The following is a 26,433-nucleotide window of genomic DNA, read 5'->3' as shown; positions in this document are numbered from 1 at the left end:
ATGCTCTTGTATGCCTCACTTATATTTCAATGCAAGATAAAGAGATACAATATTTTGAGTTACAAGAAAATTCAGTGTACGGTAAATTAAACAGCTTAACTGTAACGATTGTGGTTAGAACTAGAATAAAATGGGATCAATTATCTTGTGTGCTTAGGAGCCACAAAACACATCAAACACATGACATGAGACCCATGGGTATATGTATGTATGTATATGGTACACGTATGTAAGGAGCATGAACAATGCCTTTGCTGTGTTCAGATACGGCAAGACGATTCTCCGACTGATGAGGGAGAAGACAAAACTGATGGTGGAAACCTTGCAAATTAAATAATCATGCATTTCCATTCACAGATACAAAGGGACACTTAGGATAAAAACTTTAGTGCCCATTAACCAGCCAATCATTGCTAATTAAAAACAAAACAGATTTACTCCAACTGCATTGTACATTTTAAAGTCCCAGAGACTCTTTCTGTATTCAGAAACTGTGCAGGATGCTTAAAAACAGATAGAAAATAAAAGTGACATTCTTGTAGGTCAAACAAAACATATGCAAATTTACTCTGGGCTTGTTTATCTGCACTGGGCACCTGCAAGGTAACCAATAGCAACCAATCACTCATTAACTTTTTGCAGCAAGCTGCAGGTAAAATAATTAAAGCAAACCTGATTGGTTGTCATGGGTTACTGCCTGATACAAATCTGCCCAGCTTTGAGACAAAATTTTTTTTTATTTGTCCCTGTACAAATATACAAATATGAACTAAACATCCTACATGACAAGATGTTTTCCATGACAAAATCGCAACTTGTTTCTTTATATAAACACAACATCAAATAATCACTGTTTAAGAGGCACAATAAAACCCTTTCTGAAAAGGAATTTCAATAATAAACTCCATAATGTACAGCACAAACTCGACATTTACATTTTAAATGTCTTGAATGCAGACTTGCACAATATTCCCAGCACAGGTACATTAAGACTGCTAGTGTGACAGGTTTTGCCTTTACAAATTGTATGTGTGATAAGGTTTTATCCCTGAGACCACATTTCCAAAGCAAAATAAAATTTTCAGTAACAGCTAGTGTTCAATGTTCTTTAATCGAGCACCATTGCTGACAGTGCATTAAGGTCCCTCATATATGGGTGGGCTGATAAGATCTCATTTATTTTATGTCTCTGGTCTGTCTCTGGAAATATTTTCAGAAGGGCTTCTCTTAATTCCATGGTCTCAGAGGGACTTCTCTGTGGAGGAATGATGGGACGAGGCCGGGCAATATTGTGCACAGCTGGTGGAAAAGGTTCTTGAGGTTTAATTAGTTGAAATAAACTGGACTCATCAAGTCCGGTTCTTGGTGCTATGGGCTGACCGAGTCCTGTTTTTGGTGCCATTGGCTGACGGAGAGCATTTCTTGGTGCCATGTGCTGATTGAGTCCAGTTCTTGGTGCCATGTGCTGATTGAGTTCGGTTCTTGGTGCCATGGGCTGACTGAGGCCATTTCTTTGTGTCATAGGCTGATTGAGTCCGTTTCTTGGTGCCATAGCTCTTGGAGGAGCAAAATGATCCCTTGGAATGAACATTTCATTGCTGGAGGGAGAACTGCTGTGCATGGTTCTGCAGGAACACAAATACACCAAAGTATAAATGACAAGTAAATGATCAAATATGGTTTTAAACTACAACACAGAACAGCCCAAATGCCATTCATTGTGTCATTTATCATTCACATTTTCCATTACAATGATCCTTTTAAGTGGATGAGTGAGATATAACAGTATAACAGTAAGACAGTGTTTGAGAAAAGAATGCACAAACCCCATCGTGGCCGAGTAGTGTTGGTCATGTAGGATTTGAGGCTAACAAGCAAATTTAGGTTAAAGGATTTGACAGTGTAAATATCTGGATACCGACAGTTCTTCTACCATAAATGTTCTCAGACATGACCACATGCTTAAACAGGGAGTGTTTTCTGGATAAACTACATAATAACATTGGAGGATCTGTCTGAAGTACTCAGTCTGTTACTCGTTCACATGTGTTGCTGCCATATGGTTACCCAAAGAACCATGTTGTTCTTTCCAGGGTAGGCTTGAGAATAGCTTTATATTAATACATCCCATTAATCACTTGCTTTGGCTGCTGACTTATAAGCATGCTCAGTTCTTCTCAGCTCAGATTACTAAATACACCCTCCAGTCTAACAACCAATGAAGAGATAGCATTGCTGGTTCCCATAGAAACTCTAGCTGTCTGATCCTATTTTTGTCTCCTAACCACCTCTCCTGAGCTCAGCTTAACCATTACAGTGCTCAACCCCAGCAGAACTTTTTATCAAAGTATGTTGTGCCTGTGTTAAGCTGCATTCTGCATTGCATGAACTTTACAGCATACTTGTCCTGTTTGCAGATGTGAATGTTACTGATGATGTGTCAGAGGGAAAATGCCCGCCAGGTGAAAGGTATTTGTTTTAGGAAAATGTGTTGGCACTGGCAAATGGAGGGGGAAAATGATATGGCTTGGGTATGGAAGATCTGCCTAACTTATTTCTTTTTTCCTCGGCTGTCAAAATAGCATTGTGCATTTGCATCCTCATCCTGTTCCTAGCCATAAATATATATCAGTATAAACCACCACAGCATTCTGACAGCTTCAGACTTCTGCAATTCAAAACAAAGTGACCATGCAATTTGCATATACTTGGTTAGGTCACAGCTCAATGGTTGCTTCAGCACTGGAGATAGGATTTATTTTTTTCTTGCACAATTACAATGTAATTCTAAGCTGCTTTTCAATATATATTAAAAAAAAATGTCTAATTCACACAATGCTTTGCACCTTCTGGTACACTGAAATTAGTGCAGCCCAGCCGCATGCATTTATTAGAAATGCCCATTGAATTCTCACATGATAACCATACTTTAAAAAAGCAACAGTGACAGCGCAGTGAGAATTCTCTATGTAATATATTTGTGGTGTGGATGGTTGGGGAAGGTATAGCACATCCAATTTACATGATCCTTTGTCAGTTTTTTAAATCTTGAGGATCAATGTACTGTATGCTGTATAGCTTCATGTGAATGAGAAGTTATGCTGCAGCTCATACATTTCTGCTAGGGATGTTTGTGTTATGTTGTATTTTATGTACACTTCCCTAAATTGAATAATTATATAACCTTACATAGCAGAAGTTGCAGGGCTGAAAATCAAATGACTGCTTTTGTGCCAGCTCCTCATCTTTTAATCCGTGGTCTGAGTGTAATATGTGTATCCCCGTGCCACCAGTAGTGACTCCGCTATAAATCAGCAGAACAGTTGTTTAACCCTTTAAATGCCAGTCGATTTTGATCCATCGGCAGGGGGCTGTTGTAAGGTGCCATAGACTGTCACTATTTATTGGGCTGGTGGGGGGGGGGGCTGATTGGGCCTTTATGTACTTGAAATGCCAGGGCCTATTTTGATTCCCAATCCAGTCCTGCTTATTGCCCTATGTGTGAGCCTGCCTTCTATAGCTCTACCCCCAGATATATCAAGCCCAATGGCACAGTTTTAGAACGCAGTGATGAAGCCAATAGTTTTTCCACTGATAACTGCACATGTGTAACATGCAACAGCCCACAACTCCAGCTTTTTAGCAATAATGAATCTTACCTGCTTGTTTTTTTCTATCAAACATGAGCATTTATTTTTATAAATATATAACCCTTCACCCTCCAACTTTGTTTTTTAACAATTATTTAGGGGAACAAAAAAAAAACCCCCCAAAACATTTGACAATGTCCCTTTAATAAGTATGTGGTTAGTCAAGCACTCCAGCAAGTGGGAGGAACTTTTAATTGTCAACATTTTATGTAATATCTACAAAATAGCCTTTACTTATTATATTCTATCAGTTTATATAAGTAAAAAATTATTCTAAATGCAATCCAAAAGTAAAAATGTCAACTGTACACTTTCTGGGACAGTTTATTTTTCGAAGTGGTGCTTGAGGTGTCTTGAGGAACATGCAACATCAGAGCTGTCTTCAACCATGAAGAAGTCAGTGGTGGAAATAAGTTCTTGCATGAACTGTGGCATCACATAAATAGTGGGGTCTCGGCCTTGTACGGTTACTGAAAAGTGAATCACAAATGGGTACTATGCAGCTTACTTCATTACTAAATTCAAGTCAAGTTGGTCCTTCTGCACTATACACAGATATGAGAAGAGCTCTTTGAAGAAATACCCAGTCTCTTAGCAGACAATAGAGCATCAATTTATTGAAGCAGAATGGTCACTATTAAAGGGGACCCGTCACCCAAAAAAAAACATTCCAAATAATATTTTATCACATTAGTCAAGCAAAATGAACTTTAATTACACTATATAAATTATTTGAATCTTTTTTTCCTTCAGTCTGGGAATTCATAATTATAGCAAGCAGGCAGGAGCCATTTTGTGGACACTGTTATTAAGACAAGCCTTGTATCATCTCAGAATCTTGTTTGTGCACCAGAATGGGGGACCTGATGTCCATTTCCTGGCCCTGGCTACACAAACGGTAAGGAGAACGGGGGAATGTGTGGAGAGCAGTTACATCTAGGAAGTGCTGAATGGAAAGTGAAAGTAATTGTCTGCCCCGCCTCTATGCCACTGGCATAGAGGAGGGGAAGACAATATTTGATTGACAGCTGAAATTTTTAAATGAGCTTACAACAGCTATGAATGCTTTAATAAAAAATAGAAATTGGATTTCATGTTTAATTTAAAAAGGACTTATTATACAGATTTTTGTGTCTGGGTGACAGGTCCACTTTAAAACAAAAAATCCTCAAAACTGTAGTGGATGTTAAATACATTAATTTAGAAAATAATCGGTTTTATTTATTAGAGAAGGTGGTAATTCCAAGAAACAGTTTTCTCAAGTTAACTTTTAGTATATAGTTATAGAATGGTTAATAATAAGCAACAATTCAATTGGTCTTCATTATTTAATTTTTATAGTTTTTAAATTATTTGCATTCTTCTTCCCAGCTTTCAAATGGGGGTCACTGACCCCATATAATTAACAAATGCTCTGTAAGGCTACAAAAGTATTGCTATTGCTTCTTTTTATTACTCATTTTTCTGTTCAAGCCTCTTCTATTCATATTCCAGTCTCTTATTCAAATCAATGCATGGTTGCTAGGGGAATTTGGACCCTAGCAACCATACAGCTATTAAAAAATGAAAACCAAATGCAAATTGTCTCATAATATCACTCTCTACATCATACTAAAAGTTAATTTAAAGGCGAACAACCCATTTAAATAAGGAGCAGAATTTTGTCATAATAAGGAATACAGACCACCTCTAATTAAGATCCATTTTAAAACAAATATAGTATGTTGTGCAATTTGAACAGGGAAGGCAACAAAAAAAATCCTTCATTGTCAAGTAATTGTCCCAGCATGCGGTGAACCCCCCCCAAATATCTTAAAACAATACAACCTTCACGTTCTGTATTTAGTGAATATTTTAAGTGAGGCACAGTCATATTTCCCCTGTATTCATGAAATAGATAGCATCGCTCCCCAGCAAATTGAGTGTATTTTGGGCCATTTACTTCACCATCAGACTTCCAAAGCAGGTCTCAGTGGGAAAATAGATCAGCGTTCCCATAACACTATCGTTAAAGCATAATAAGCAGCACCATAAAGGTACAGTGGAACGCTCTACTTTCTTGTAATAATCTGTATACAGTCTCCCCAGCAAATGACAATTAAAATGAAGGTATGTGGTGGTGAGGAGAAATGTCTCAGTTTCCATTATTACAAAGGTATATTTGTGGGAAAGCCCAGGTTGGAGGGAAGCCGACTTACAGCAACATTGGTTGCTTTCAATAGCTATTCGAATAACATTATAATAATCGACACGATGTAACTGACGCATGGTGGAAAGTTGCTTATATTTGCATTCATTATACAAAATGTTGTATTTGCATTACAAACATTTAAAGGAACAAGTCTTAAACAATATAAGGAAGTGTACTGTATTGCTAAAACAGAATATGAACCATTAAAGGGAGGTTTATAAATAGCGGAGCATCCCAGCTTTGCTTCTAGTACAGAAAGTTTCAAGCAACTGGTTTGTAATTCATTTGGGTCAAAACCAGAATGGTTTTGCTGTGTCCAGCCTACTCTCTCCTCTAGAATGTACCAAAAATCTCTTGGAGTTAACGACAATTAACAACTGCATTTTAATAAACCATAGCGATTTGAAGACCATTGTTACCTCAATGTGCTAGTGCCCACTCTGTACACATTTTGAGGCATGGGATCAGTTATCAAACCATAGAAAACCATTATCCAGAAAGCTCTGAATTACAGAAAGTCCATCTCCCATAGACTCTATCTAATCCAATTCAATAATTTCTAAAAATTATTTCCTTTTTCTCTGAAATAAAACAGTACCTTGTACTTGATCCTAACTAAGATATAATTAATCCTTATTGGAAGCAAAACCAGCCTATTGGGTTTATTTAATGTTTACATGATTTTCTAGTAGACTTGAGGTATGGAGAGCCAAATTACGGAAAGATCCATTATTCAGAAAACCCCAGGTCCGAGTATTCTAGATAACAGGTCCCATACTTGTACCAGTCATATCCTACATATTTTTACTCACCACCTACCTGCCTTATTATCTGTATATTTTATGTTCAATTTATTGGGTAGACAGAGTAACTCCCCTCATATTAAAAATAATTAAACAGCTATGGGACCAGTTATGCACACTTGGGACCTGGGGTTTTCCAAATGGAAAATTTTCCAAAAGGAGTCTTTCTGAAATTTAGAGCTCCATACCTTAAGTATTTAATTTTTTTATAAAAAGATTACTCGAAAAAACAAATGTGAATATGGTGTGCTCCACATATACTGGATATCTTTAAACAATAGTTGATATAAAAAAAAATTACCTCTAGCACAAAATTGCATTTGTCTATGAAAATGTATTAAAACTTATAAGGAAACGGAAACTAATATCAGGATTATTTTTCCTGGTCTCTCTGCACATGCACTAAGAAAACATTTTAAAAAAATCCATGCAGCAGGAAGTGGGCACTGAAGAATGTAATATAGTTACATAGTTAAATTGGGTTGAAAAAAGACAAAGTCCATCAAGTTCAACCCCTCCAAATGAAAACCCAGCATCCATACACACCCCCTCCCTACTTTTAATAAAATTCTATATACCTATACTAACTATAGAGCTTAGTATCACATTAGCCTTTGATATTATGTCTGTCCAAAAAATCATCCAAGCCATTCTTAAAGGCATTAACTGAATCAGCCATCACAACATCACCCGGCAGTGCATTCCACAACCTCACTGTCCTTACTGTGAAGAACAACCTACATTTCTTCAAATGAAAGTTCTTTTCTTCTAGTCTAAAGGGGTGGCCTCTGGTACGGTAAACCTCTTTATGGGTAAAAAGGTCCCCTGCTATTTGTCTATAATGTCCTCTAATGTACTTGTAAAGTGTAATCATTTACTAGTATATGCTGTCTGTATTTAGAGTATTAGAGGTAACATCCAATTCACCATTTCACATAATGTCCCTCTGGGGCAACAAGGTAGAAGGGCAAGAACCTCCAGTTTAATTTGCTACATCTCACCTACCATTGAGTATTTTTGGTCCTTTCTTGTATGATAAGGTGTAATAAAAGAAAAAAATAATAAAAACTCACTGGTTGGCGAGATGTAGCAAATTGAACTGCAGGTTCTTGCCCTTCTACCTTGTTACCACATAGGGACAATGCAGAAGAACAGTAATGACAAAAAGTATTTTAAAGTGATGACACACAGCAGATAACAGATACACTCTCTGTTGTATACAATGTGATTCATCAGAATGTATCTGTTATCTACAGTGTATCCTGAGCTTGAGTGGCTGTCCCTATGGCTACACAGCAACTTGTTTATATAAACTATAGTTGTGTTTCTGAAGTAAACACACTATTTTTACCAGTCCATTGCAACACTACATTATATTGTCATTCCTTTCAGCCATGGGCACACAGGCTGTTGTCAGCCTGCACATTTTTGGCCATCCCCTCAAAAAGGAACATAGGGGGTAAGAAAGATTATGTAAAAGCGTCAGGCAAATACTTTTATGGCAGAATTATAAATAGCATTCAAAGATAATGTTATGATGGATATAAAAAAAAAAGGGTTATTTTCGGATGTCAGCATCTTTCAAGGAGAATTCAACCTGTAATAAAAAAAAAAAAAAACCTCCCCCTCTACCCTGGGTAGACCCCCCTCCCTCCTCCTCCCAGCCTACCTGCCCCCACTCCTCCATACCAGAATCTGCACAGAGGAGTGAGTAAAAAATTAGGGACATTTGCCCAGGGCAGTTAGGCTGGGGGAGGAGGTCTACCAAGGGTAAAGGGGGGTTTATTACAGGTTGAATTCTCCTTTAAAGGGGTTGTTCACCTTCCAAAACATTTTTCAGTCTAGTTTTTTAGAATATCGAAATTTATCATGTACGGTCTCTTTAAAAATTCAAGTTCGACGATTCGCCATCTTAAACCTGCTGAGTTGCTGTTTTAGCCTATGGAAGTCAATTGGTGGACTTTGAAAAATCAAAGTGTTTTTGGGGGAAAACATTCAAATTTGATCAAATGCGCTATTACTTTGATTCATACGATTCAAATTCGCCTGAATACAGACCTATTCGATCGAAAACTGACCTGTCGGTCGAAAAAAGCTTCAACTTAATTTTGGTTGGTCTTTTTGAATTCTAATTTCTACATTTTTCAAATTGGAAATTCAACCCTTGATAAATATGCCCCTTACTATTGATGCAGAGAAATTTACAGACTAATGTAGCGAATTGTAACAGTTCATGTTCTGTACCACCTGCATCACTGAGCTGCCAGACAGAAGCATTGAGTAATGAACTTTATGCAGGTATGGGACCTGTTATTAAGAATGCTTGGGACCTGGGGTTTTCAGAATAACAAATCTTTCTAGATCTTTGGATAATTTGGATATTTATAACTAAAGTTTACCGTATTTACTCGAGTATAAGCCGTCCAGAGTATAAGCCGAGGTACCTAATTTTACCTCCAAAAACTGGGAAAGCTTATTGACTCGAGTATAAGCCGAGGGTGAGAAATGCAGCAGCATCTGGTAAGTTTCAATCAAAAAATTGAGGGTTTCTGCTCCCATTGGAGGTGCCGGCGTCTCGGTTTTTGGATGCCGGCGAACATTCTTGGACGCCAGCGTATATTCTTGGAGACTATTCTTGGACGCCTGCGACTATTCTTGGACGCCTGTGACTATTCTTAGGTGCCGGCGACTATTCTTAGACACCTGCGACTATTCTTAGACGCCGGCGACCGTTTTTGCGCTTGACCCGAGTATAAGCCCAGGTAGCGTTTTTCAGCATATTTTGGGGGCTGAAAAACTCAGCTTATACTCGAGTATATACGGTACTAGAAAATTATTTAAACATTAAATAAGACCAATAGGCTGGTTTTGCTTCCAATAAGGAATAAGTATATCTTCGTTTGGATCAAGTACAAGGTACTGTTTTATTATTACAGAGAAAAAGGAAATCATTTTTGAAAAATTTGGATTATTTGGATAATATGGAGTCTTTTTGGCTTTCTGTGTACCTGTACTGAAAAAATAAATAAATTAAATAAAAAAACAGTACAAAATGAAAATGGAAAGCAATTGAAAAAAGTGTTCTACTGGTGAACTGAAAATGACTGGGGGGGAAAAAAAAAAAAAAAAAAAAGGATTTGAAAGTTGAACAACCCCTTTACAAATTTCTCTTCAGCCTCTTTGACTAATGGATTACACAGTGAGAAACTTGTTTTTTTAATATGACAGTAAAAATCATAAAATGTACTGTATATTACCGATTGATTGGCTGCTTGCTAAGGAAATCATCCAGCTTGGGCCCATATCTTCCTAATGGATCATCAGGTAGCATAAAAATGTCCCCAGCAAAAGTGTACTGCAACAACCTGCAAGTCCAAAAACAAACAGTTTAAAGACGTGGTCCCATGCATCTGGATATAACAATGTTCCAAAAAAACTAACTTAACAGAAAAATAACTTTTGCAAGTTTTTACAAGTTTAAACTTCAATATTCCTTCCAATAGTGTTTCAGAGTAGCTGCTCAGTATGCCAGGTGCTGCCTTTCTAAACCATTAGAATTTGCTTCATCGTTCAATATACAGTGAGTCCTCGAGTTACATACTTAAGTACAACTGCTCCTTATAGACTGGAGCTATTACAGTAACATACTATGGTTTGCTTGACTAATTAGCATTTAGCTTTAATAAACCACCTGCCCCAATCCCCTTTGGTGTGTGTGGTCTACTGCGGAGCACCGAAAGGTAAAAATAAATACTATATTAAAGACAGACATCTGTCTAAGTTGCATTCAATAAGTAAATGTATATGTTCCAACTTACATACAAATTCAACTTAAAAGGGTGGTTCACCTTTAAAGTAACTTGTATTAGGTTATAGAATGACCAATTCTAAGCAACTTTTAAATTGGTTTTCATCATTTATTTATTTTTTTATAGTTTTATAGTTGTCTTTTTCTTGTGATTCCTTGCAGCTTTCAAATGGGTGTCCCTGTCCCCTTCTAAAAAAAACAAATGCTATGTAAGGCTACAAAATGTATTGGTATTGCTACTTTTAATTACTGATCCATCTATTCAGACTCTCTCCTATTCATATTCCATGCTCTTATTCAAATCAATGCATGGTTGCTAGAGCAATTTGGGCCCTTGCTACCAGATTGCTTAAAGGAAAACTATACCCCCAAAATGAACACTTAAGCAACAGATAGTTCATATTATATTAAGTGGCATATTAAAGAATCTTACCAAACTGGAATATATATTTAAGTAAATATTGCCCTTTTACATCTTTTGCCTTGAGCCACCATTTCGTGATGGTGTCTCAGAGATCACCTGACCAGAAATACTTCAACTCTAACTGTAACAGGAAGAAGTGTGGAAGCAAAAGACACAACTCTGTCTGTTAATTGGCTCATGTGACCTAACATGTATGGTTTGTTGGTATGTTTGTGAGTACAGTGAATCCTACGATCCCAGGGGGCGGCCCTTATTTTTTAAAATGGCAATTTTCGATTTATGATTACCCAATGGCATGTACTACTAGAAAAGTATATTATAAAAATGGTTTATTTACATAAAGCAGGATTTTACATATGAGCTGTTTTATGCAATATCTTTTTATATAGACCTACAGTGTTTTGGGGGTATAGTTTTCCTTTAAAACGCAAATCGAAGAGCTGCTGAATAAAAAGCTAAAAAACTCAAAAACCTGCAAATATAAATTAAAATAGATTGCAAATTATCTTAGAATATCACTCTCTACATCATACTTAGGGCTCTTACAGACTAGCGTTTGAAGCTGCGCTCCCCTGCGTTCCGTTTTTATGCGTTCATCCACAGTGGAGAGCAGGCGTAGACACATTCAGTTTTTTTCAATGGGGCTGTACTCACACAGGCGCCGAACGCACGTTGAGACGCAACATGCTGCATTTTTCCTGCGTTCGGCGCCTACATGCACCTGTGTGAATACAGCCCCATTGAAAAAAATTGAATGCGTCTACTCCTGCGCCCCCCCGCGGCTGAACGCATAAAAACGGAATGCAGCGGAGCACAGCTTCAAACGCTCATCTGTAAGAGCCCTAAAAGTTCTCAAAGGTGAACAACCCCGTTAAAAAACAAACCTAAAGACACTCTCTCTTTATATAACCTGGGGACTGCCTGCATTTCTCAGCATGAGATGAATGTCAACAACTAATATATCAGCTGTAATGGGGGGGGGGTATACTCGGTAGAACTAGTTTAGAAACTTAACCAATATATCAAATATAAACTGTTTATAGAAACAGCATCTCCACCTAAAGAGCTGCTAGAAAGGAGTTTTAAAAGTGACAAAGATACAACAGAAAAATACCTTTCTTTGATAATTTCCCTCCACATAGGTGATTCTACAACAAATTCTCTGAAGTTATCGTTTGTTACGATTATGCCTCCAGTTCTCTCAGCAAGATGCAAAAGAAACCTACAGTACCAAGGCAAAAAAAGATTTGCAACCATAAATGCAGTGCACAATTGAATTTATCCTATTTTTAATAGTCTTATTAAACTCTCAATGCAGAAGAACAACATGCTTCCTACAAATCAGAAATAGCAAATGGAAAGTACTCGTGAAGGTACCCAGCAGGGTTCATTTAATGAAAACACTTTTCACAGAGTATTTCCTTACTCTCTTTTTTTTTTAAGTAAATGCTATGAAAATAGCTTAAAGTTGTAGGGCAAACAGTATGTTTATGGGCCTCTGTTTATTTATTTTAGTGCATGGCTTTAATTCTGGCTTTATGTAAAGACAAACTTCTCAGTCTTTTTTAATCCCTCTGCCCACCCTTTAAAAGTGTGTAACCATCTAAATTCACATCCCGTCACATATTTCATTCCACACGGTCGTAGTAATTCCACTCCCATTTTACCTAAGAAGTTCCTTGTTGGCAAGCAGTGGTTACTACTTTTCTCTCTGATAATTACATTATTCATTGGAGAGTTAGATCTATAGTTACTGTTAGACAAATTTCTTTGTAAAAGTGATGGCACACCAAAGTTAAATTCCTACTGGGATCCATATAAATTGCTGGTGGTAAAACATATACACCTCATATGCACCGTGTAGTATTACATGATTCATGTTTTACCACTGTGATTTACATTAATCCTGTAGGAATGTAATTGTTGCCAGAGCTGGAGGAGAATAAGCACGTGTGACCAAACCTTCCGTCTGCCATAGACATTTGTTTCTGTAGCACATCAAGACCACCTCGCATTGATGTATAATTCATTAAGAATGGTCATTTATCCACCTGCAGAGCAGTTAATCACACAATTATCATTGGTGTAGGTCACTGGGTTGTGGGCAACCTTACACTGCCTAGAAGTCAAACAATCCAAAGGCACACAGAACTGATGCAAGCAATGAACACCTTGCACGTTTATCGCGGGATGCTTGATAAAGAGGGCTGACCCCGAAACGCTGCACTGCTATTCCGCAATAAACGTGCAAGGTGTTCCTTGCTTGCATCATTTCTGTGTGCCTCTGGATGGTTTGACTTCTAGATTGGATTTGGAGTTGCCGGACCTCTACCATTGTGCACCAGACAGCATTGTAATTATCTCTTGCAAAGGTATAGGAGAGCCAGATCTCTTTTGGACAGCATTACACTGCCGGCATACAACGGCAGTAGCCTCTATTTATAGTTGTGCGCCTGCTCCACCCCCTTTTGTGAAATCAAATATGGGAGGTTTGGGTGCGGGTTTATAAATAGAGCTGACACAACAGGTCGGGTATGTTTCAGAGAGATCTGCACATCACAAAATCTAATCCTGTGCAAAATAACAGTTCTTCAAAATAAATAAATAAATAAAAACAATTAAAATTAGCCAAGGATACCTGCTAGAGAAGGGCTTACCTCGAGACCTATCATTTATTAAGGAAAAAAAAATTTAAAACCTTCTTCAGTACTGTGCGAATGCATTTAACATGACGTACTTTTCAGAGATTCTCACCTGTCATCATGTGATGCAATTCGAGCTCCCAGCACTGTCCTGGAAGGAGTGAATGAAAGAATTCCCAGTTCCTGCAATTGCTGTAGGAAGTGCTGTTCTGTACAGGAAAAGCATTATTATTATAGGAATAGAAACTTCACATTTCTCTATGCAAAGTTCCCTGTTGTTACCTGATAAAATCTCTCTGGTTGAGCTGGTTCTATAAAGACATTTTTCTTGTGTGCTTCACATATTTGCATACCAGGAAAAAACTTTTTAACTTAAAGGGGACAAAGTGTCAAGCTTTTTTCCCCATTGCCTTTAATATACTGCTAAACAAAAGGAATGTGTTTTTAAAGCTACTTTCTGTGCTACTTTACTTTTGCTTTTCCAGTCAAACCTGTGGCTCTCAGCACCTTGCACTGTAGGATGTGGATGCCAGCTAATCAGCAGCTTCTAGCATGTTGACAGGGGATTAAAGACATACTAGGAAGTCTAGGGGTGTAGATAAAAAAGGTTGTGGCAAGCTAGCCGATCAATGGCATCTTAGGCAAGGCAAACAAAATTTAAAGGGAAACTCTGGCTTCCAAACCAAAATTTGATAAAGAGGCCAAGATAACGCAGAAATCCCTAATATACTCATCTGTTACCCCTTTCTTCAGAAAACCTTAAAAATCATGAAACATCTGCATATTTTTTAATTAATGTATATTGCAAAGTTGCTTGAAATTATGTTTACTTTTCAAAAAGCTTAAGTTATGTTTGTGTGGAGTTCCCCTTTAAGAATACAAAAAGGAAACCTTATGAAAAATTAGAGATAAAACAGTAACTTCTTTTACACAGGAGTACAATACACATATACCTCATCTCAGGTACAACTGCAGAACATAACTTTTTAATTTGATGCAGCTTGCTGAAACAAGTAGGGGGTGTAATCATTAAGTAGCAGGACAGTACCTGTGATATAAGGATCACGTTTTGTTCTCCACTGTGGAACAAAAACTGTGATATTCCGGTGACCCTTGTTCCAAAAGTATTCAACAGCTAAGGCTATTCCTCGACAAGAAAAGAAATGTTTCAATCCATGGCTATTGCAAGAAAAACAAAAAAATCTGTTACAAAGAGAAGCAGGCTGAATATTCAAGTTTACAAGAATTGTGTATAAAATGTCAGTAAGCTGCTGCTCATCAGTGCCATGGTTGCCCAATTTAGAACAAACAACACACTGTATGGTACAGTTCAAACAAATGTGAGAGCAGCTCGTAGTAGAGCAGTACATCCCATGTTTGAACATGTGTTCAATAAATAGGGCTTGTCTAATGATGATGCAGAACTCTAACAGCAGCTACTGCACGTTTTGTCCTTCTGAGGTAGATAATTGGATTGCTATGTTTTTTTTCTTGGGGTTTTACCCAAACACTATACTAAACTAAACCTGTGTTGTCCCCATAACAAAAAAACAAAAACACAGAGCAGGTAGAAAAATAAATACATGCTTCCCCACCTCTCCCCCAGCCTACAATAAAAGTTTCTTCAAATGCCAATAGCACTGTAAGCTAAAGAAAACACAGCACACACCCTCCTAGATTCTAGATGCAAAGTTCTCTTCTGAGCACCATGTGGGGGCAGAGTGGGGACAGATAAGAGCCAGGAGGTGCGGAAAACCAGCCAGGCAATGCACCCAGCTAAAATAGCCTGCAGAGAACACTGGGTGCTTTCAAAACAAAGTTATTGGTACCTACTCAGAGAAAAAGATTTAGAGATCTATTACACAGTAATCACATCAGTGATCCGCAACCAGTGGCTCGTGAGCAACATATTGCTCTCCGACCACTTGATGTTGCTCCCAGTGGCCTCAAAGGGGGTGCTTCTATTTCAATTACAGGCTTGAAGGCAAGCTTTAGTTGCATAAAACCTTGTGTACTGCCAAACAGAATCTCCTGTAGGATGCAAGTCCACATGGGGCTTCCAATTGCCAATCACAGTCCATATATGGCATCCCCACCCCCATTAATATGTAGACTGGAAAGTTTATTTACAATCCAATTGCAACATGCAAAGCACAGCTTTTAAATGTAAGTCACCATGTTTTTTTTAAGCCACAATGCAGTTTTTCCCCCAAAGAACTGCTAAGGAGAACCTGAAATTAATGGCATGTGCAGGCTTTTGGCCATTTCAAAGTTCCCATGCAACTGCCCTTAAAGGACCAGTAACAACAAAAAATTAAAGGGATACTGTTATGGAAAACATGTTTTTTCCAAAACACATCAGTTAATAGTGCTGCTCCAGCAAAATTCAGCACTGAAATCCATTTCTAAAAAGAGCAAACAGATTTTTTTTATATTCAAGTCTGAAATCTGACATGGGGCTAGACATTTTGTCAATTTCCCAGCTGCCCCGGTCATGTGACTTGTCCCTGCACTTTAGGATGGAATTACTTTCTGGCAGCCTGTTATTACTTCTAGTTAATGTAACAGAATCAGTCTCAGTGGTTATCTTGTGTTAGGGAGCTGCTATCTGGTTACATTTCCATTGTTTTTTTGTTAGGCTGCTGGGGGGGGAGAGGGAGGGGTGATATCACTCCTACTTGTAGTACAGAAGTAAAGAGTGATTGAAATTTATCAGAGCACAAGTCACATGACTGGAGGCAGCTGGGAAATTGACAATCTGTCTAGCCCCATGTCAGATTTCAAAATTGAATATAACAAAATCTTTTGAAAAATGGATTTCAATGCAGAATTCTGCTGGCGCAACACTATTAACTGATGCGTTTTGAAGAAAAAAAACATGTTTTCCCATGACAGTATCCCTTTAAAGTGTTTTAAAGTAATAAGAAGTGCCCTGTACTGGTTAAATGGCTGTGTTTGCTTCAGAAACAATACTACAGTTTATATAAATAAGCTGCTGTTTAGCCATGGGGGTAGCCATTCAAAGGAGAAAAGGCTCAGGTTACACAGCCGATAAGCTGTGTAGAACATAATGGTGTTATATGTTGTACACTATTTAACCTGTGCCTGCCATTACTACACCGAGGCTTGTTTATATGAACTAATGTAGTGTTTCTGAAGCAAACAAATCAATATTACCAGTGCAGGGCAACATTACATGATATTTTCATTACTTTAAAAACTTTAATTTTTAGGTGTTACTATTCTTTTAAGTGTTACTCATCAGATGCCCTACACCGAAGCCAAATACACAGGAGCATGTATTAATGCAAGTACTTTTAAAAATAGTGTCAACGCATGCTCAGTTTTGCATGCATGTTAGTGTTCTGCACTTGCATTAATAAACAGTTTTAGACAATGTCACTTGGGCATTATACATGAAATACACAGTTGTGAAGAATCATAAAACATCATGTGTCACAATACTAAAATTAGAACATGGCTGTTTACAGCACTGACCTCATCGCAACATTGCTGCCATCTATGATAATATGTTTCAAGTCCAATTTTCCAGGCTCATTTTTCAGTTCTAATCGATATTCAACTTTTAAAGAATTTTGGAATATCTGTACTCCAGTTAAAGGAGGGTCAGAGTGCTTATTAAGGGGTCTTTCAGTTGGAGCAATAGTAGTTTTCTGATCTTGAGGTATAGTGTTTGCCACAGTTGCTTTTGTCTGTGATTTGTCATGAGAAGAGTTGGAAGGTCCTGCTTTGTCTGTGGCAAGTAAAGCTTTACATTGTGTTTTTAATGGTGCTGCAGACTGCTGTACAGGCTCAGCGATGGCAATTTTACACTTAGGTAGATTTGATGTACCTCTGGCCTTCAGCAGCTCTGTACTATTACTGCTGGGATGGCTGTACAGCTCTTTTTTGCTCTGCTTTTCTATTTCTTCTAGAAGTTTTAATGGTTCCTCCGATTGTCCAAGATCTCCAATTACCTTCTCAACTACATTCTGAGAATACCCCATAGTTTTGAAGAAGTTAACAAGTATTTTATACTCTGTTTCTGAACTCACATTGTCATCGGCTTCCACAAGTATCACTGAATCTTCAAAGTCACTAGGTTCTGAAATCAAGTCAATGATGGGCACGTTGTTTGTGTCAGCATTTCTGTTAACAGGGCCATCTACTTGAACAGCCTCTAAAGAAAATGGCTTTTTGGAGAATCTTTCCTCTGCTTCCGAACTTCGCCTTTTAACCGACAATCGGTCTTGTTCAGAATACGGCCTTTCCATCAAGCATGGACTATCTTCTGCAACACTTGAAAACACAGAATCTAGCTGACTTGTTAGTTCTGTTACTGGAGTCCCTGCGCCGTTTCTAGACACTTCATCTTTTTGGTTTACTTGGCTTTCAACTTTGTCATCTGAACTCTGCCTTGAGAAATCCTCACCTGAAAGTTGGTCATCACATGCAAGACTTAGGAGTTCACTTTTTAGTGCACTTGGCAACAGCAATAAGTCAACTGTATACTTATCAGCATGTTTTTCTACATACAGTTTAAACTTTTTTTTCACTGCAGGTTCCTTGTGATTGGGTAAACTGACATTATCATTAAAAAGCCTAATGAACTGCTGAACACGGCTCTGCGCCATTACTACTGGTTCGGTTCCTCCTTTCATGCTGAGGACCCCTATGTCTGGTACAGTCACATTTGCATAAGTGTCCCGAATTAGATGATTGAGAAATGAACCCTGGGCCCCTGCAAAGATGCAGTGCATTTCCTTGGGATAACTCTGCTTTTCCTCCATTTCTGGCTCACAGATGCCTTTTAGATATTCCTATAACAGACAAACGATATAATGAATATTTTAAAAACAAATCTTACTATTAAGAGTAAAAAATGGAGTGAAACAAGCATACATTCACACACAGTTTTCTTTTACTAATGCGACTACATATCTGACACATAAAAATAAGTGTGTGGCATGAGTTCACAACCAGCCAGTTGGGAAAGTACAGTGTTAGGCACCCATGATATAAGGAAGTATGCTTAACAGACTTGTTTATTGTCAGAGAACAACAGGTTTATGACTGTACAGGAACTACACTTAAGTGTCAAGTATGAGAGGTCATTTGGGAATATCCCAGCTGGCGTATCCCTTATCTAATGCTTACATAAATATTACACCTTGTTTTAAAATAATGAAACACTTTATTCTCCCATTTTGCATAGCAAAACTACATTTAAAATAGCTATTTTGGCAAAGTTTACTGAACAGGAGATGCAGGGTTAGTCAACCTGCTGTCCTCCATCTAGAGTTGTTGGTCTATACAGGCCATGTAGTTTAGCTACTAGGGATGCACCGAATCCACTATTTTGGATTCGGCCGAACCCCCGAATCCTTTGTGAAAGATTCGGCCGAATACTGAACCCTAATTAGCATATGCAAATTAGGGGTGGGAAGGGGACATAATTTTTAGTTCCTTGTTTTGTGACAAAAAGTCACGCGAATTCCCTCCCCAACCCTAATTTGCATATGCAAATTCGGATTTGGTTCATCCGGGCAAAAGGATTCTGCCAAATCCTGATGAAAAAGGGCGAATCCTGGTCAAATCCCGAACCGAAACCTGGATTCGGTACATCCCTATTAGTTACAGTTGTGGGGGCTGCAAGTCCATGGATGGACTGCTACTAGGAACAGGTTGAAAGGCAACAAAGGCCTGAGGCTAGTCAGTTTTTTTTTTTTTAAATTGCCCCCCCCCTCCAGTGCTAGGACACCAGGAGCGAGGGAGCCTGAGGTTCGTGTTGTACATGCCCATAATGAGCTTCTGACGTCATATAACGAGCAATATACTGCATTCGCTCATTATGCGCATGCATGTGCCCCATCATGGCTACTCGAACTGGGAGCTCCCTCCAGGTGCGGGTATCCTAGCGCTGGAGGGGGGGCCATTTAAAAAAAAAAAAAACTGTTACCCCAAACCGAAGTACGGGCTCTATTAGCCTGCACGTTTGGATGGGGAAAATATTTTCGCCCATTAAAAAAATATTTAGGGTTGGTTTCTTTCCAGACAAAATTAGAATTATTAGCCAAAAATGGACTGTATGGGAGATAGCCTGTCCATCATTTTATGGATATTCAGCTCCTCGACAGTAAATGCCATTATTGACCATTTTGTCTACTAGTGGCCAGGAAATCTATGTAACAAAGATATTGGTTGGGATCACTGGGGCACCATAAAAACCCCATAGCATACAAAAACGGGGTCAGCAATATTTAGACATGTGAAAGCAACTGGGCCCTTTGTTGTCCAGTAAAAGTAGGAAGCGCGGAGACCCCTGTGAGAGAAAGTGCCTCGCATAAAAGTAAACAGGAAAGTGCGCAGCCCACCCTCAATTTGTAACAAGTATAAGATATAGGACGCAGTAGTTTCCGGTACGGCAACTGACATTGAGGAAGGGGGACTCCTAGGGGCTGTGCAACTAACCCACACACAGTACCTTGGCTCTGCCCACAGCTTGCTTTCCTCCCTTCAGCTGCAGCCATATCCGACACGGCTTCTCCCCGTCCTCTTTCACTTCAGACTGGTGGAAGGTTTCTAACGATCCCAGCACTGTAAACAGAACAGGGAACAAGGCCTGGACCCTTGGGCGGCTCCTTTCCAAAAGGCTTTTCTTGTCTCCGGGTGCTGTAAATTCATCCACCACAGTAGCCGCTTGGCTTCTGCCATTGCCGGACGAGCTGTGAACGGAACCCGTAGCCATGCTAACTTTCCCTCACCTCACTTCTCGAGCGCCGCTCCTAAGCAGTAGAGCGGCCATGACAGCACAAACAAATACACTGCGCGCCACCATGTGGAGACTCACTCATTGTAAAGTTCGGCTCGGTGGGCGGGGCTTGGGTTTTTTTCACCAATTCATAGTGCGGAAAAAACAAGTACGCGAGGTCTGATTGGTTGTTGCGCTGTGGTGACGATTATGCCTTAAAACAATACAGCGGCCCATGGTCTAGTCAGGGACCAGGGTTCACTTTTGCTTAAAGGGATTCTGTCATGATTTTTATGATGTATTTTTCTATTTATAAATGACACTGTTTACACTGCAAATAATTCACTCTACAATATAAAATTTCATTCCTGAACCAACAAGTGTATTCTTTTAGTCGTAATATTGGTGTGTAGGCAGCCCTCAGGTCATTTTGCCTGGTCATGTGCTTTCAGAAAGAGCCAGCACTTTAGGATGGAACTGCTTTCCGGCAGGCTGTTGTTTCTCCTACTCAATGTAACTGAATGTGTCGCAGTGACATGAACACACTTTGACATGAACAGACTAGATCACAAGTAGGGTTCCCAGCATACCAGTAGTTTACCAGCCTAGCTGGTAAAACACCTGCCAACTAGTTGCCTGTAAATGTGTCTATGCTGAAGACGGTTTGATTTAAACCTCACACACACCATTACCTCCAGGGTGGTATGAGGTGGTGCATGATATCTGAATACTATGGAACCAGCATAATTCTACCATCTTGAAAGTTGGTCCCCCGACCAGACAAGAAATACAGTGGAACACTATAAGGCTGACATCAGCTGGTCAGTAGTTTAACCCTTTGCCTGCCAAGCACGTAGACCGTACGTTCTGGCAGGCAAGGGCTTTAACTGCCAAGCACGTACATTGTACGTTCTTGCAGTTTTACATGCTGTACTCTGCATCAGCGGCTTTAGCCGCCTCTGCAGAGGTTTAGCACCATTGACAGCCTCCTGGGCAACGAGGCTGGGGGGCTGTCATGTCGGTCCTGCGACAGGATTGTCGCAGGGCCGACCTAAAAGAAGCAGACACATCAAATCGCGTGTCTGCCTTGCTGCTCTGCTTCCTCCTGCTCACCTCGTGTTCCAGCGACGCCCACACACTTCCTGCTTGCTGTGAATCTGCAGATCTGCTTCTCTCTCTTCTCCAGCTCTCAGATCAGCCAAAAACGGTAAGTGGCCTTTATTTTACACACTTACATACACCTACCTACATTATACACACATACACACATATTTTAGTAAAAAAAAAACGTTTTTTTTTAATTTTTAATTTTCCACTTATATGCACTTATATGCATTTATATACACTTATATGGACTTATATACACACTTATACACACTTATACACTGTCACACAATTCTTGGAAGTGTACACACATTTTATTTTTTTTACTTTTTCATTTCACCAATTTGTGTTTTTTTTACCCATAAAAACTGTTTATTTCAGCAGCGTGACTATTGGATAATCGATTTCGGCCACTAATTATGCTGTTGGTACAGTACATTTTGTTATTTCATTGATTTGCACAATTTTTGTGGTTTTATTGCAATTTTATCCCTGCATTATTGTTCCTTATGTATCTTTAGTATAGTTTTGCTGTTTGGTGCTTTGGTATATTATTTTACTTAGATTGATCCGTCAGAATATATGCTTTCCAAAAATATATGGTTTTCTGGGGTCTTTTTACAGTTTGGGGGTCTTACGGCACATAACGCACAGTTGGGGTTCTCTTTTCAGCAGCTTAGTTGGCCAGCGTGAAAATTCATATGCACATTTTTCATTTGGGGCCGTACACACCATATACTTTGGTATATCTATGCATATTGGGCATCAAACTATTCAGTAGACCTCTGATGTCCATATTTGGGGTGATTTTTCTTTGTACGTAAAACATTGTGTGAGATAAATGTGGCATACTTCAACATTTTTAGGCGATTTTCAGAAATGTAAAAATCTCTATGTTTATAAAAGTTTTGAAGTTTGGTACTTTGCTGTAGAAAGACGTCTTTATCTTGGTTGTTTTCGTCAGAATGTGTACTTTCCAAAAACATATGGTTTTGGGGGGTCTTTGCTGTTAGGAGGGTCTTGAGGCACATAATATGAAGTCAAGGGTCTATGTTTACAGAAGGCGAATCGGCAGCAGAGAAAACTCATATTCACTATTTACATTTGGGGTCCGCACATGCCAGCTGCCTTGGTATATCAATGCATATTGGGCATAAAACTGTTCAGTAGACCCTTGGCATCAGTATTTATGGTGTTTTACAATTGTATGTAAGAAGTTGGGTGAGATAAATGCGGGCAATTGCAATATTTTTAGGCGATTTTCAGAAATGTAAAAACCGTTGCTTTTATCGCCAAATTTAGGAAAGGCTTGCAACTTGGTATTTTGGAGTACAAAGACATGTATACCCAATTTGGATTCGCGGGAATGTGTAATTTCCAAAAATATATGGTTTTCTGGGGCGAACATACTTTTTTCTACCTTTGCCCCCCCAAAACTATGTAAATGTGTTGATTTTGCAGTACCTGAAATGACAGACTATATGGGGGTCTTCCTTTTGGGGCCCCTATATGCCACGTGCTTGGGTACACCTATACATATTGGGCATCAAACTGTTCAGAGGACCCTAGGCTTTCATATTTGGGGTGATATCTCTTGATACCTAAAAGTATGTGGGTAATACGATGCTGCAGGGTAGAAATTTTGAGGTGATTTTTGGAAATGTCGCCAAAATCATCAAATTTAGGAATGGTTTGCGGCTTGGTACTTTGGAGTACAAAGACATCCATACCCAATTTAGATTCATGGGAATGTGTACTTTCCGAAAATATATGTTTTTCTGGGGTGAAATTACTTTTTTCTGCCTTTGCCCCCCCCCAAAACGATGTAAATGTGTTGATTTTGCAGTACCTAAAATGAAAGACCATATGGGGGTCTTCCTTTTGGGGCCTCTATATGCCACGTGCTTGGGTACACCTATACATATTGTGCATCAAACTGTTCAGAGGACCCTAGGCTTTCATATTTGGGGTGATTTCTCTTGATACCTAAAAGTATGTGGGTAATACGATGCTGCAGGGTAGAAATTTTGAGGTGATTTTGGAAATGTCACCAAAATCACCAAATTTAGGAATGGTTTTCGGCTTCGTACTTTGTAGTACAAAGACATACATACCCAATTTAGATGCGTGGGAATGTGTACTTTCCGAAAATATATGGTTTTCTGGAGTGAACTTAATTTTTCCTACATTTGCCCCCCTCAAAACGATGTAAATATGTTGATTTTGCAGTATCTGAAATGACAGACCATATGGGGGTCTTCCTTTTGGGGCCCCTATATGCCACGTGCTTGGGTACACCTATACATATTGGGCATGAAACTGTTCAGAGGACCCTAGGCTTTCATATTTGGGGTGATTTATCTTGATACCTAAAAGTATGTGGGAAATACGATGCTGCAGGTTGGAAATTTTGAGGTGATTTTTGGAAATGTCACCAAAATCACCAAATTTAGGAATGATTTGCGGCATTGTACTTTGGAGTACAAAGACATGCATGCCCAATTTAGATTCATGGGAATGTGTATTTTCCGAAAATATATGGATTTCTTGGGTGAACTTACTTTTTTCTACTTTTGCCCCCCCAAAACGATGTAAATGTGTTGATTTTGCAGTACCTGAAATGACAGACCATATTGGGGGGGTCTTCATTTTAGGGCCCATATATGCCACGTGCTTGGGTACACCTATACATACTTGGCATAAAACTGTTCAGAGGACCCTAGGCTTTCATATTTGGGGTGATTTGTCTTGATACCTAAAAGTATGTGGGTAATACAATGCTGCAGGGTGGAAATTTTGAGGTGATTTTTGGAAATGTCACCAAAATCACCACATTTAGGAATGGTTTGGGGCTTGGTACTTTGGAGTAGAAAGACATGCATACCCAATTTAGATTCAGGGGAATGTGTACTTTACGAAAATATATGGTTTTCTGGGGTGAACGTACTTTTTTCTACCTTTGTCCCCCCCCCCCCAAACAATGTAAATGTGTTGATTTTGCAGTATCTGAAATGACAGACCAAATGGGGGTCTTCCTTTTGGGGCCCCTGTATGCCACGTCCTTGGGTACACCTATACATATTGGGCATCAAACTGTTCAGAGGACCCTAGGCTTTCATATTTGGGGTGATTTTGCTTGATACCTAAAAGTATGTGGGTAATACGATGCTGCAGGGTAGAAATTTTGAGGTGATTTTTGGAAATGTCGCCAAAATCACCAAATTTAGGAATGGTTTGCGGCTTGGTACTTTGGAGTACAAAGACATGCATACCCAATTTAGATTTGTGGGAATGTGTACTTTCCGAAAATATATGGTTTCTGGGGTGAACCTACTTTTTTCTACTTTTGACCCCCCCAAAATGATGTAAATGTGTTGATTTTGCAGTACCTGAAATGACAGACCATATTGGGGGGTCTTCATTTTAGGGCCCATATATGCCACGTGCTTGGGTACACCTATACATATTGGGCATCAAACTGTTAAGAGGACCCTAGGCTTTCATATTTGGGGTGATTTCTCTTGATACCTAAACGTATGTGGGTAATACGATGCTGCAGGGTAGAAATTTTGAGGTGATTTTTGGAAATGTCGCCAAAATCACCAAATTTAGGAATGGTTTGTGGCTTGGTACTTTGGAGTACAAACACATGCATACCCAATTTAGATTTGTGGGAATGTGTACTTTCCGAAAATATATGGTTTTCTGGGGTGAACATACCCTTTTCTACTTTTGACCCCCCCAAAAGGACGTAAATGTGTTGATTTTGCTCTACCTGAAATGACAGACCATATGGGGGTCTTCCTTTTGGGGCCCCTGTATGCCACGTGCTTGGGTACACCTATACATATTGGGCATCAAACTGTTCAGAGGACCCTAGGCTTTCATATTTGGGGTGATTTCTCTTGATACCTAAAAGTATGTGGGTAATACGATGCTGCAGGTTAGAAATTTTGAGGTGATTTTTGGAAATATCACCAAAATCACCAAATTTAGGAATGGTTTGCGGCTTTGTACTTTGGAGTACAAAGACATGCATACCCAATTTAGATTCGTGGGAATGTGTACTTTCCGAAAATATATGGTTTTCTGGGGTGAACTTACTTTTTTCTACTTTTGACCCCCCCAAAACGATGTAAATGTGTTGATTTTGCAGTACCTGAAATGACAGATCATATGGGAGTCTTCCTTTTGGGGCCCCTGTATGCCACGTGCTTGGGTACACCTATACATATTGGGCATCAAACTGTTCAGAGAACCCTAGGCTTTCATATTTGGGGTGATTTATCTTGATACCTAAAAGTATGTGGGAAATACGATGCTGCAGGTTGGAAATTTTGAGGTGATTTTTGGAAATGTCACCAAAATCACCAAATTTAGGAATGATTTGCGGCATTGTACTTTGGAGTACAAAGACATGCATACCCAATTTAGATTCGTGGGAATGTGTATTTTCCGAAAATATATGGTTATCTTGGGTGAACTTACTTTTTTCTACTTTTGCCCCCCCAAAACGATGTAAATGTGTTGATTTTGCAGTACCTGAAATGACAGACCAAATTGGGGGGTCTTCATTTTAGGGCCCCTATATGCCACGTGCTTGGGTACACCTATACATATTTGGCATAAAACTGTTCAGAGGACCCTAGGCTTTCATATTTGGGGTGATTTGTCTTGATACCTAAAAGTATGTGGGTAATACGATGCTGCAGGGTGGAAATTTTGAGGTGATTTTTGGAAATGTCACCAAAATCACCACATTTAGGAATGGTTTGTGGCTTGGTACTTTGGAGTAGAAAGACATGCATACCCAATTTGGATTCAGGGGAATGTGTACTTTAGGAAAATATATGGTTTTCTGGGGTGAACGTACTTTTTTCTACCTTTGTCCCCCCCCCCCAAACAATGTAAATGTGTTGATTTTGCAGTATCTGAAATTACAGACCAAATGGGGGTCTTCCTTTTGGGGCCCCTGTATGCCACGTGCTTGGGTACACCTATACATATTGGGCATCAAACTGTTCAGAGGACCCTAGGCTTTCATATTTGGGGTGATATCT

General features: G+C 39.1%; 1 protein-coding gene across 2 annotated transcripts; it reads right to left on the bottom strand.

Annotated features, from left to right (window-relative positions):
• Nucleotides 1-369: 369 nt before the first annotated feature.
• Nucleotides 370-20,399, bottom strand: n4bp1.L (nedd4 binding protein 1 L homeolog). Of its 2 annotated transcripts, none has more exon segments than NM_001087403.1 (7): nucleotides 370-1,625; nucleotides 9,902-10,009; nucleotides 11,991-12,098; nucleotides 13,631-13,727; nucleotides 14,567-14,697; nucleotides 17,017-18,338; nucleotides 20,003-20,363. In NM_001087403.1, coding segments are annotated over 7 exon segments (2,547 nt in total). In that variant the 5' UTR covers nucleotides 20,267-20,363; the 3' UTR covers nucleotides 370-1,108.
• Nucleotides 20,400-26,433: the final 6,034 nt, after the last annotated feature.

This window comes from Xenopus laevis, chromosome 4L (assembly GCF_017654675.1).
Source record: "Xenopus laevis strain J_2021 chromosome 4L, Xenopus_laevis_v10.1, whole genome shotgun sequence".
NCBI lineage: Eukaryota > Metazoa > Chordata > Amphibia > Anura > Pipidae > Xenopus > Xenopus laevis.
Note: the sequence above shows the minus strand (reverse complement) of the source record. Positions and strands in the feature narration are given on the sequence as shown.

What these genes read in the sequence shown, in the direction of transcription:
- n4bp1.L (XM_018256504.2), bottom strand. Translation starts at nt 20,266, where the DNA reads ATGGCTACGGGTTCCGTTCACAGCTCGTCCGGCAATGGCAGAAGCCAA. An exon ending in ATTGCATCACATGATGACAG is followed by an intron (nt 12,099 to 13,630) that starts GTGAGAATCTCT and finishes TTGGTACTGTAG; the next exon opens with GTTTCTTTTGCATCTTGCTG. An exon ending in AGGGAAATTATCAAAGAAAG is followed by an intron (nt 10,010 to 11,990) that starts GTATTTTTCTGT and finishes TTGGACTTGCAG; the next exon opens with GTTGTTGCAGTACACTTTTG.